The sequence below is a fragment of the Echinops telfairi genome, unplaced genomic scaffold (assembly GCF_000313985.2).
Source record: "Echinops telfairi isolate 266 unplaced genomic scaffold, ASM31398v2 ScPeMD7_5;HRSCAF=22, whole genome shotgun sequence".
Lineage (NCBI taxonomy): Eukaryota > Metazoa > Chordata > Mammalia > Afrosoricida > Tenrecidae > Echinops > Echinops telfairi.
This window is the reverse complement of record NW_022103901.1, coordinates 11,282,906-11,295,270: the sequence shown is the minus strand read 5'-3', so window position 1 is coordinate 11,295,270 and position 12,365 is coordinate 11,282,906. Positions and strand designations below refer to the sequence as shown.

The window sequence follows — 12,365 nt, the reverse complement described above, 5'->3', positions numbered from 1 at the left end:
TCTCCCTCGGAGTGGCTGGTGGTTCTGAACTGCCAACGTTGAGAATCTCTGCCTGACTTGTAACCCACTAGGCCACCAGGGCTCCTGCCTGGGCACACAGTAACGTCTAACACACATAAACAAGGTCTCAGAGTGACTCGGGAGTACTCTGGGGCCCCTTAGGTTACCAACTAGAGCACCAGCTAGGCGGAATGTCCCCCACACCAGGCCTGAGGTGTCTCTCCCTTCCCACTCTTTCAGGGGAGGGACTCCAAGAGTTGGGGACCGCACCCTGCCCTGACAGACATGGTCCTGCTAGGTTGAACTTCACAAACTTCCCTTACTTTCCTGTCACCTCCCTCCCTTGGACCCCCAGGTCATGGGGTCACCTTGGTTCCTGGCTGTGGGCTGGGTGCCCAGAGCCTCCAGCGGCCCAGCACAGCCCACATTGACACGCGCGCGCCCACACACGTTACCACTGACACCTGACGCCAGAGCCCCCGTGGGGAGAGCACCTTTATTGCCATAGGTGACCCGCTGCGGTGGCCCCGGTGTGGACACGGCCTGCCCGGGGGAGGGGCAGCCAGGCCGGGCGGGACCAGCCCACACCCTCCCGCCCCAGCGCTGGTAGACAAGTCTCCACTGCTGGGCTGGGGCACTAGCACCTTTGAGTTTGCTACCATGGTGGGGTCCCTGGTCCTGGCCAAAGAGAGAGGAGCCCCGGGAATGGCCCTGAGCGGACACCATGGCGGGCGGAGCCTGTGCAGGGCCTGGGATGCTACTGCCTTCCTGTGTGGGTTGCCTTGCGGACACTGCCGATTTCCCAGTCCTGGTGGTACAGCGGTTCACCCACTGGGCCGCGAGGCTCAAGCTTAACAGTTTGAAATCACTGTCCACTTGGGAGGAGCACGATGGGGCTTTCTACTCCGGGGAAGAGTTACAGTCTCGGAAACTCACAGGGGCGGTTCGACCCTGCCCTATGGGGTCGCTGTGAGTGGCCATCACCTAGGCGGCACTGAGTTTGGTGGTTTGGTTTGGGGGCGGGGCCTGTAGGCTCCCTCTAGGACATGGCTCGTCAGGGTGTGCTTCCCACCAAATCCTCCTTCACTCCTGGTGACGCTGTGGTTGACCTGTTGGGCCGCTCACTGCATGGTCAGCAGTTCAAAACCGCCAGCTAGCTGCACGTTGGGAGAAAGAGGAGGTTTTCTACTCCCATAAGGAATGTGGGCGTAGAAAGCCTTGGAAACCCACAGGGGCAGGTCAGCCTTGTCCTGCAGGGTCGTGAGAGCTGGGAGGGGCCTGCCAGGGCCTGGCTGCAGCTGCGGAGAGCAGTCAGTGAGATAGAGAGGTGACCCCAATGCTGTTCTCGCCCAGTTCCCGAGCCCACAGGGCTGGCGGGGGTTAACTTAGGGTCCCTCTGGCCCCAGAGAGTACTGACCAGCCAGGCTGGGGACACCCAGCCAAGGAACAGACTTGGGGAAGGGGGCTGAAGAGAGGGGCCTCAGGGTCCTGTGGCCCAGAGGGTGCCAGGCAGGACCTGCTGGCCGTAAGGGAGTGCTGACCCGGCTCCTTCGCTGTCTGAGTCAAGGGAGGGGGCAGGCAGGATTGAGCTAATACCAGAGTAGAGAGGCCTGGGTTCAAATCCTGACCTGGCCTGGGCAGGTTATTTCTACTCTTGGTTTCTTCCCTGTGTGAAATGGGGCTAGTAACCCTACCCCCTCAGGATTAAATGAGACTATGTCGGTAAAGATCCTTGTACAGGGCCCTGGGCATAGGCAGGGCTTGATAAATGAGTATTAATGAGGATTCTCAAGTCCACCCAGACCCCATCTCCAGCAGGGGGTGGGGGAGGCAGGAGCAAAGGGAGGGTCTGACCCTATCCAGATGGGAGGTGCCATCTGTCCCCCAGGCCCCAGAAGTCAGTGTCCCACATCACCGTTCATGCCCAGAGCCCAGTCTGCCCCACTTGGAACTTCATCCAGAGCCAGTAGAGGCAGAGGCTCTAGGGCTGGGTCTCTGGCCGGGGCGGGCTTGTCCTGGAGAACGCGGCTCTTATTTCTTCCCGCTGGCATGGCCAGCATTCTTCTGCCCAGGGGGTGGGCCAAGCAGGGCAGCAAGGGTGCCATCAGCTGGGGGGCCACCTCGCTTCATCTTGAGGTTGGCTCTTAGGACGGTCTCCTGGCCGGAGCCCCCCTCTGGGGAAGCCAAGGGGTCTGGAAGGAAAGCAGAAGGAGGGGCGTGGCACCAGGGCCTTAGGAATATTTGGAAGACCCTTTGCTTCCAGACCCTGGCCACAGAGGGCCACTGAGAGAAGCCCTGTGCCTGCATAAGCAACACACACACTCATTCAACCATCCATTCATCCATCCATCCCCTCAACCATCCATCCACCCACTCATGCACTCATTCATCCATCAATCCATCCATTCATTCACCTACCCATTCATTTACCCATCCATTCAGTTATCCATTTACCCAATCATTCATCTATCCACACTAGCCATTCAACAAATTGCAATCTGGAGAAAGGTGTCAGTCACCACCCTGATAAATGGTAAAGGGTAACAGGAGCGGGGGGTGGAAGTGACAGGGTAGGCCCACTTGTCCCCAGGCCCTTACACTCACCATGAATCCCAATCATGTGCTCCAGGATGAGCACTCTCTCTGCCAGGATCTTCAGGGCCTCCCGCAGCTGCTGCACCCCCTCACCCTGGCAGGTGGGAAATGGGCCAGGTCAGGGTCAGCTTCAGGGAGGGAGTGGGGTCATTCTGCTACCCTCTCTACCTGCCACCACCTCCTTCCACCCGTCACCACTCTTCCTCCCTACAAGCAGCCGTCACTTGTACATCTACTGTGTGTCAGGCCCTGGGAGAATAACCAACAGCCCAGAGGACACCCAGACAAGTGGCTGACCTGGGCTTCAAGCTCAGCCTGTTGGCTTTGAGCCTGGCTGGGGTTCTTCTTCCAGGGTAGCTGGGCTACTCTCCTGGCAAACCTTCCCAGAAGACACTGTGATAGGTGTATACAGAGCATCGCCCATGCTCACGGGACCCCACAGGTGTCGCTTCCTCCATCTGCCTAATTCACACCCATCCATTCGCTCACCCAGTCCCAGGTCCAGAAGGGGCCCAGGGCAGTCTGAGTGTGGCCACTCCAGATGAGAAAGCATGAGAGTGAGAAGAGGGGGTTGGGATGGGGGAGATGTCCCTGGTCTTGGGAAGGGAGGTAGGGTGACAAGACTCTCTTTAGGGGGCCCAGTCTGTGCAAGCACAGGAGATCCCCGGGCCCTAAGAGCTGGGCTGGGATGCTGATTAATTGAGAAGACAGGTCATTATCAAAGGAACAGGGGTAAGGGACAACACCCCTGTCCCAGACCAGCCCACCTGGCTGCCCTGGACGGCGAGGACACGCCAGCCCTGTCGGCGCCGAGAATGTACCTAAAACCTGGACACACAAAAACCAGAAAGCTCCCTGCTGAGATGGCTCCCGCCCATCCCGGAGGGACAGGAGGTGTGGCCACCCTAGCCCTTGGTACTTGGAAAGAGGGTCTTTGAAGAAGGGTCTTGGCGGGTCCTAATCCAGAAGGAGCATGTCCTTATCAAAGAGGAGAGGCCGAGAGAGACAGTTGGGAGCTGGCTTATCCTCCACGCCCCCAGACAGAATTCATGCAATCAAAGGCCTGACCTCAGGCCCCCAGTCCTCAGAACTGAGTAAGTATCTGGTTTTATAATCCACCCAGGTGGCGTAGTGGACAGCACATCAGGCTGCTAACTGCAAGGGCAGCAGTTCAAGTCCATCCGCCCTCTCTTCAGGAGAAAGATGAGGCTTTCAAACCCTGCAAAGAGTTATCGTCTCAGAAAACCCACCGAGGCAGTTCTATCCTGTCCTGTGGGGTCGCTCTGGGTTGGAGCAGGCCGCCTGGCAGTGAGCTTAGTTTGGAGTTTTAGATAACCCATCCAGCGCAGCGCGCAGTACTGTGTGGGGGCTGCCTTTCCAAAGGCAGCCACGCTGCATAGACCCCTCTCCTGGGGACGGAGGCGGCAGCCTTACCTCTGTGGCCTTCTCTCCTTCTCCCTTCACGCCAGGCTCTCCCTAGGAAATAAGGCCACAGCTCAACGGCCCATGCAGGGTGGGGGGGCCACTTCTCTCTCCTCTTCAGTGTCACCTGCCGTGGCTGTGGTCAGGCCAAAGACTTAGGGGCTAACCCTCATGAGAGGAAGTCAGCCCTTGCCAGTGTGGCTGTGTGACTTTGGGTGAAGTCCTTGACCTTCTTGAGCCTTAGGCACCAAGAACCCAGAGTCCCAAAGGACATTGACCCAAGAGTCTGAGGTCACACCTGGAGTTGCCCCAGGGACGAGGCTCTCTTCTAAGAGACCCTAAGATGCTCTTCTGTGTCTCCTATGTCCTCCACGCCCCTAAGAGTCTATGTCAGCCCTTCCTCCCACAGCCCAGTTGAGGGTCCCTTCCTAAGGCCCCCTCCCCAGTTTGAGCAGCCTGGATTTCGCTCCCCCTGCCCCATCTTGATGGGGCTGGAGAGACCAAGCTTGGGAGAGCCTACCCCTTGGGCAAGGCTGCCCAGGACAGGCTCCCCCACCCTGATGCACCCAGCCGCAAAGACCCACACTTACAGATGGCTCCGCCGGGCCACGCTCTCCGGCTGGGTCCTGCAGGAAACCAGACAAATCCGGTCAGGCCCTGCCCACCCTCGCCCAAGTCCTCAGACCCTTCCTCGCAGAGCACCAGGGTCCAAAGGTGGGCTGGGAGGAGGATGGTGTCGAGGGTGGAGGCCGGAGGGTCTGGATCACTCCCCATGGGCTGGCCTAGGGTCTTGGGCCCAGCTGAGCCCTTGTCTGCGCTCCTGTGAAGTGGGGCAGCACCAAGCTCAGCTCTCACGTTTGCTGCTGTGGTAGTTAGGCCCCATCTAGCCAGTTCCGGACCACAGCGACCTTATGTCAACAGAGCGGAGCGCTGCCCGGTCCTGCGGCGGCGCCGTGCTCCCAATGGTGCCTATGCCTGAGCCCATGGTTGCAGCCAGCATGTCCATCTGTCTGGTGGAGGGCCTTCCTCCCACGCAAGTCAAGCAGTTTGGGGCTTTCTACTCCCGTAGAGAGTTCCAGTCTCAGAAACCTACAGGTGCAGTGCTGCCCTGCCCTGGAGGGTCCCTGGATGCCGGAAAGGACTGGATTGATGGCAGGGAGAGCTATCAGGCAGAAGGGCAAAGAACAGCCTAGGACCCGGAGATGAGCAGTATCGATGCCACCCCTAGAGGGTGCTGGCGCCCACGCCTGACTGCACCCACATCTCCGGAATGGTGCGGTCCGCTGCCTTCTGACACCTCCACTTGGCTCACCACCCCAGCTGGCCATCTGTGGAACTCCCGCCCCCTCCGGTCTCAGCTGATGGCCCAGGATTCTCCAGGTGCTCAGGGAGACCCCTGGGAAGTGCCCCCTCCAGTCTGTCCCCTTGCTGCAATGTCATCCCAGTGTCAGAGCTGTGGACTCCACTTCCAAAAGAGGACCCTCTGCATGGCCATTCCCACCACCCCCACCTGAAGGCAGCCCTGACCCTTCCAGGTGTGACTCTGCGCCCTGAGACCAACATGTCCACATCCACTTTGACATAACTCACACCGGGGCCCCTCTCCTCCCAGTCCCCAGCCTGCCTCAGGCCTCACGGCTTCCTTCCCTCAATCTAGAATGTTCTGTCTCAAGGGCTTTGCAGGGCTGCTGTTCCTCCTCGCTCCTCAGGTCTTGGGTCAGTTCCTCCCAGCTGTCGCCCTGTCACACAGCCTCTTCCTCACTGACCGTCCATTGTGCTGGCACTCACCCGAGGCTAGTCCTTCCTCATCCTCTCCCTCACTGCTCTCTGTAGTGTTGCCCCCTGTGATAGGGAGGTTTACTGTGCCAACCTGGCCAATAGGAACGTGGGATGAATCAGGTCGCAGTTTGATTGGACGGCAAAGAGATAAATGGCTCTGCAAGGCCCGCCCCCGTCTTTCTTGCTGTCTGGTGATTGGACCAGCATGCAACTGCTTTAGCTAGTTCTCTACCTCACCTGTGAGACAGCCAACCTGGGGATCATGTTGCTAGAACTTGAGGCTCCTTCAAGACCTACTTCGCCACGCTGCTGGTGCGTACATTGCTTGAGCTTGAAGCTGGTGATCCTGTCATCTTGCATTGCTTGAGTTCGATATCCCATCTGGGTCTGTTTCCCCAAGCTCTCGAGCTACTGACTGTTGGTGACCCGCCCTGCTGTTTGCTGCCAGTGGGCAGACTGCCTGCATTGCCTGAGGGAAGACTCAACTATCTGCTTCCTTGATCTTGGACCCAGCAGCCAAGACCTAACAACCCTCGTGAGTTGAAGGACTTCCAGTATATTAACTGTTCCATGGAAGTGAATTGAACTGAGCCCTCTGTACTGCTGTGTGGACGAATTAGCTGTTATATTCCATATTATATATGTATATATTCCTAAGTGTCCTGAGACACTTCGAGAACCCTGCCTAGCACACATATGCACCACACCCCTCTATTACTGGCAGGGCACAGAGAGCAGGGGTGGGTCCTTGCTCACATGTCCTCTGCACTGGCTGCTGTGGGGTGGCCACTGGCAGCCATGCCAGCTCCTCTTCGCTCCCTGTAACAGCCCACTCTCTGGGTCTCAGGTCACCCCTTCATGAAATGGGCATGATGCTGACCACCTGGCACAGACTGGGGGTGCTGCTGAGCAGGAATCCGCACTCAGGCCAGGGGGACTGCCCAGGGGTCCCTCCTTCCGGACACACCGAGTGACGGAGGCTTGGCTTCACTTCTCTCAGAGAGACAGTGCCCTCCCAACCCTCATCCCTTGTGGCCAGAAAGAGGAACTTACCTGGGATCCAGGAGCACCTGGGGGCCCTGGGGGGCCATGTGGGCCCGGGGGACCTGTGGGCAGAGCCACAGGTGGTCAGTCAGGGCCAGAGATGCCCACAGCCCCGCCGTTGGCCCCAGCACTTCCCCTGGATCTGTCTCTGGTGGGGAGTAGGAAGCGTCTACAGCCACTGGCCACTGACACCCCCCCCCACCCCGCAAACCAAACCACCCCCTGGGCATCCCTCATGACCCAGACCCCTCGACCCCAACCTGCTCCTCCCCCCCACCCTGCCAAACTCCCCACGTCTGGTCTGCCTCGCCTCAGAACCACAGAGGCCACCCACCTTGCCTGGGTCACAAAAGCAGCTTCCCGCTGGTCACTCAGAGTCAGCTCTGAGCCATCCAGCTCCCTCTGACCCCCACTCCATCACCGGGGCTCCTGAGACACCCCCCAGCCCACCCTCAAGGCCTTTCCTACAATCTTAGGACTAGCCCCACCTCCTCCAAGAAGCCTTCCAGCACCTGTGCCACCAGCCACTGCCCGTGCCCTGTGGGAGTGCAGCCTGCTGTCTCCCCCACCACCACTCCCCCGGGCGGGTGCCAGAGGGGTGCTGTGCGGGAGCCTGAGCCTCTGTCCTCAGGGCTGCAGCCTGCCAGGGTGGCGCCCCCGTGGCTGCCCAAATGCTCCCACCGGGCACTGCCGCCCTCTGTAGACCATGACTGTGAGGGCCTTGGCTGACCCAGGGGCCTTCAGGGTCAAGCACAAGTGGGTGGGACGCGTGATCTGGCTCAGTCTCCAGAAGCCACCATCAGCGTGCTGGGAGGCCGAGGCAAAGCTTCTAGAAGGCCCTAGAGGGCTCCTGTCTCCCCTCCTCGGAGTGTCTGTTCAAACTCACCCGTTCCCTCCCGAGAGACCCAGGCTCCCACTCCCCAGGGAGGCAGGCATCTTCTGGGTTTGCATCCCTTGCCACCAGCCAGGGACCCCTCTCGCTCCAGGAAATCATGGGAGCTGGGAGCCGCAGCTAGCACCCACAGTGCTCACTCAGGATCTGCCTCTCACCAGAGACGCAAGGTGTGTGTGGCAGAGATGCAAACCGGGGGCCCGGCCCTGCAGACCGGCGCCCTGCCAGCCTGCTCCTGACCTGGGGCTCTTCCTCTCGCTACGAGGACACTGTCAGGCACACGGTCCACACAGCTGGCAGGGTGGTGGGGCCAAGGCAGCAGCCAACCAGCCCCTTACCCTCTCCCTTCCCCCCTGAGGCTTCCAGGAGGACAAGGGTCAGCCTCCGGCAGGGACCAGGTTCACCTCTTTGGCCTTGGCCTTGCTGGCCGGGGCCTCTTAGAGGCCCCGATGCTGACTTCATGTCTCTGCCTGTTACCTCATGGCATCCCCACTCCGGCCCACACAAGGACAGCCTATGGCCCCTTTGTGTGGGAACAGGCCCGAGAAGCACTGGGGCTCCTAGTCCACCCCGACCCCTGGCCCATGGAGAGCCCATGGAGAGTCTGAAGCGGTGGGGCAGACCACAGCCCCAGCACCCTGCCAGGTGCCCCCACCTGCCTCAGCCACCTCAAGGCCCACCCAGGCCAGCTGGGACGCTGCCTTTTCCTTACCTGGTGGTCCAGGAGGGCCCCGGGGACCCGGGACACCCGCCAGCACTGTGTCCACCACAGCAGAAGCCAGTTGTGAGTCTCCATCTGTGGGGAGAGCAGAGGGACCTGTGAGGTAGCCAGGCCCCCAAGCGGGCAGCCACCTGTGACCCCGCTGGCCAGCAGACACCTTCGCTTCCACCTCCCACTGCCAGAGGGCAGAGGGCAGGCACAGATCCTCTGTTGGGCACTCAGGTCTGGCCCACAGCAGCCCCTCCTCCACTCCACCCTTCAAGCCCACCCTGATGCCTCCTCCAGGAAGCCCCCCCTGCTCACCTCTGGGCTGCCTCCACCACAGTGATCACACAGGGGGGCCGCCCCTGGTCTGGAAGCCTCATGCAACCTCCCTGTATTACCCTCAGACTCAGAGCAGCCGGAGACCAGAAAATGCTACTGCTTGGCCCCACCCACCGAAACTGACCCAGGGTCACCTGCTCCTGGCCCACGCCCACTCCTGCCTCTACCCCAGGAGTACCCTTACCCTGGACATCCACGGGTGGACCACCACCATCCCAGGACCTCCTGCTCACAAACTTCTCAGCCCTGGAGCACCCCACCCCACCAGAGGCCCATGTCTGCCCTGCAAGGCTGTCGGGCACAGCCCCCACAAGCTGCCTGTGCTGGGCACCTCCAGCTTCCCGAATGCTCCCACCGGGCATTGCCCTCCTCTGTAGACCCCGAGTGTGAGGGCCCTGGCTGAGGGGGACCCAGGGACCTGCAGGGTCAAGACAAGCCATCCCACCTTCTGGTGGCCCCAGGGACAGGGCATTGACCCTGAGGCCAGTGTCATTTCTTCCCTCCCTCCCTGAGGCTCGGAGACCATTGTGCCGTGGTACAGGTGAGGAAACACTCCAGAGAGTTCAGGAGAGCCCGGAGGGCAGCCCCAAGACCTCCAGACCACTCCAGCAAGACCCTCCTATGGGGGCACTGGCTGGGGGCAACTCCATCAGGGAGGGCTGCACTGCCCGGAGATACAGAAGCCCCCAGAGGATTATGGGGCTGCCACGGCCGAGGAAGGGGCTCTGGGCCTAGCTGACCCTCTCAGAGAGCTGGCCAGGGCTGTGGACCAACACCCCCAATCTCAGAGGGCAGAGCAAGTCGCTGTGGCTGAGGGGCCTGCCCCCCAGAATCCCTGCTCCCCAAGAACTAAGACGCTGCCAGCCCTGCACCCTGCAGTTTCCTGCTGCACCCAGCTCGCTGGGTTTTCGAACACCCTATACCCACTGCTACTTTCACAGGGCACGTCCTGGGCATGGTGTGGACTCTCCTCAGTGGGCCCATCCCCCAGCAAGCAGTTTCACTGAGGCCTGCAGGCCCAGTGCCCACCCACCCATCCCCTCCGTGCCTGGGCATGCCCAAGCACCCCTCGCCGGTCCTCTGGTCTCAGAATTGAACGTCAATTCCGGCATCCTCCTCTTGAAACCATTCGTCTAAAGCAATGCCCTCACACGCTTCCAGATCCTGCCGTCCCTGGATGGCACCCTCTCCCCTGTCCCTGTGCAGTCAGGTCCCCCTGTGCCCGGCAGGGAGGCCCAGAAGGCAGGGCCAGCGCTGGGCTCACTGCTGCAGGCCCACTGACGGCCACTGTGACTGGACACTCATGTGGCACCCAGCAAACACCGGCTGGCAGATCAAGGCTCTGTGTGCTTTGTCACAGGCGGGTGACAGGGATACAGGCCAAGGAGTAGAGACCTCTAAGGGGCAGGACTCAGGGTACAGAGCACTGAGGTGGGGACAGGCCTCCTGGGGGCCACGAGTCAAGGGTTTAGCACTGCACACCACCAAGATCCACCCAAGACGAACCTCACTCTGAAATCTATCCCCCCCTCTCTAAATGAGTTCCACTTCCCTACGTTTTGGGGGTGCAGAGCCAAGCCCCTGGGAGACAGCAACAGGGTCCTGCCCCCGCCCCCCCGACCTCCCCCCACCGAGCTCCGAGGGCACTCACCATCCTTGTCTGTGGTCGGCTGCAGGGAGTAGAGGACACCTTGGGGACCGCCGGGGGAGGGCCCCGGGCTCCCTGCTGGGCCAGGAGGGCCAGGGGGGCCGGGGCGCCCCATCTCTCCAGGAAGCCCTCGGGGCCCTGGTGGCCCCAGGAACCCTGCATTTGGGAGAAGGTGTCACCCTAAGGAGCTGGGCCTGGTGTGAGGCGGGCAGGGAACCGGCTGCGGGGAAGGGGGTGGCCGGGCCACCCCGCTGGGTAGTGACGGCCTCCTGACCGAAGTCTCAGGGCCATGTCCGGGAAAGTGACCGAGGCGGCTTCCCCTCTCCTGCCCTGTGCAGGGGAGCAGGGTGGGAGGGGAGGGAGGCAGAAGGCTGATGTGTGTCACTCTGCCCTCTCAGCCTAGCTGGCCTCTGGGGTGGGGAGCCAGCCTGGACACGCTGGGCACCTCCTTGCCTGGTGTCCCTCTCCCACAGGTGTAAGGAGGGAGAGAGGCCAGAGGAGGCAGCTCCCTGGGACCTGGCAGGCTGTCTCCCCAGGGCCTCTTCCCTGCTGGGTCCCTCTAGGTGGTGAGTTTGGCTTACAACTTGGGTGGCAGCGGAGGTGGAGGCTGGGAGGGTGAGCCCAGCCTCCTGGAGGCCAGCTGCTCACCAGCCGGGTCAGGGGGCTTGTGGGATGCCCCCAGCTCCAGTGGCAAAGACAGTCCAGCTGGCCCCCATCAAGGGGCGTTGTCCTCACCTGGAGGTCCCGTGGAGCCCTTCTCTCCGGTCTGTCCCGGGTCACCTTTGGAGCCGGGGGGGCCTGCAGGCCCTGGGGGTCCCATCTGCCCCGGGGGCCCTGCCAGGGGAGTGAGGAAAGGTTCAAGCTGGGTCAGGCTGCTCACCTGTCCCCGGAGCTCCAGGTCTGCCCGCCTGAGTGGGTGGGTGATCGCCAGGAATCCCACCCACTTGGGTCCCCCTAACCCTACCCAAACAGGTAAAGGCACCGCCGTTAGTGCCTGGTGTCAGACACAAAGGTTTATAACCGCGTTAATAACCAGTTATGCCCAAGTGCCTGGCTGAGAGGCAGAAGGTAGGTAGTTTGACACCCCACCCCACCCCTGGCTGTCCCAACTGCTTTTGTAAAGATAAGACCGACACCTGGTGGGGGGCGGGGAGGCTTCTTTGTTTTGTGCCCATAGGCTTGAAACGAACTGGTGGGCACCAACGAAAGACCCCAAGCCCACTCCCCTTGAACTTTGGGGGCTCAAACACAGCGATGACAGCAAGACACAGCTGGCACAGGACCGGGCAGTGCTTAGCCCTGTGACATAGGAGGTTGCTTGTTGTCAGGATTGAGCAGTTCAAACCTATCAGCTGCTCCCCGGGAGAAAGATGAGGCTGTCTTCTCTCAAGATTTTCAGGCTCAGAAAACCCTGGAGAGCAAGCAGTTAAAGGCTGCGCGGATATATATTTTTTAACAACGGGGTTTGTTCGCCACCTGGTGGCCACCTTTTGGAATGACATCCTCAGTGGTCAAATTCATGGCCATGGAGTAGATGCAGACCCACAGCGACCCCATGGGGTAATTTTTTAAGGGAGTAGAAAGCCTCCTCTTTCTCTTGTGGAGTGGCTGGTGGTTTCAAACTGTTGACCTTGTGGTTAGCAGTCGAACTCGTAGCCCAATACACCACCAGGTAGAGAGATTTGTAGAGCATCTACCAGCCCTATAGAGTCTACACAAACCTCTTCTCATGGTACAGAGCCTTATGGAGAGTTTTTCTTCTTTTTAATGTAAGGTTTTTACTGTGAATTAGGTGAGGGTTTACAGAGCAGACCATCAGTTTACAATCAACAATGTATATACATGTGGTTTCAACCGTTCCAAGTATCTGCACTTACTCCCTGTTTCTGATTCCTTTCCTGACCCTCTGGGCTAAAGCAAATGCTGCCTTCCCCCCCCCC

General features: G+C 60.4%; 1 protein-coding gene across 1 annotated transcript in view; it reads right to left on the bottom strand.

Moving 5' to 3' along the window:
- Window positions 1-1,200: 1,200 nt before the first annotated feature.
- COL26A1 (collagen type XXVI alpha 1 chain) overlaps window positions 1,201-12,365 on the bottom strand; it is a 116,331-nt gene continuing 105,166 nt past the window's right edge. The window contains exons 6-13 of the mRNA XM_045284644.1: window positions 11,161-11,259; window positions 10,429-10,581; window positions 8,445-8,528; window positions 6,850-6,902; window positions 4,608-4,643; window positions 4,030-4,071; window positions 2,605-2,689; window positions 1,201-2,192 (exon numbers count right to left, since the gene is read on the bottom strand). Of these exons, the coding sequence (XP_045140579.1) occupies window positions 2,032-2,192; window positions 2,605-2,689; window positions 4,030-4,071; window positions 4,608-4,643; window positions 6,850-6,902; window positions 8,445-8,528; window positions 10,429-10,581; window positions 11,161-11,259 (713 nt within the window). The 3' untranslated portion in view covers window positions 1,201-2,031. The remainder of the gene's footprint in view (window positions 2,193-2,604; window positions 2,690-4,029; window positions 4,072-4,607; window positions 4,644-6,849; window positions 6,903-8,444; window positions 8,529-10,428; window positions 10,582-11,160; window positions 11,260-12,365) is intronic.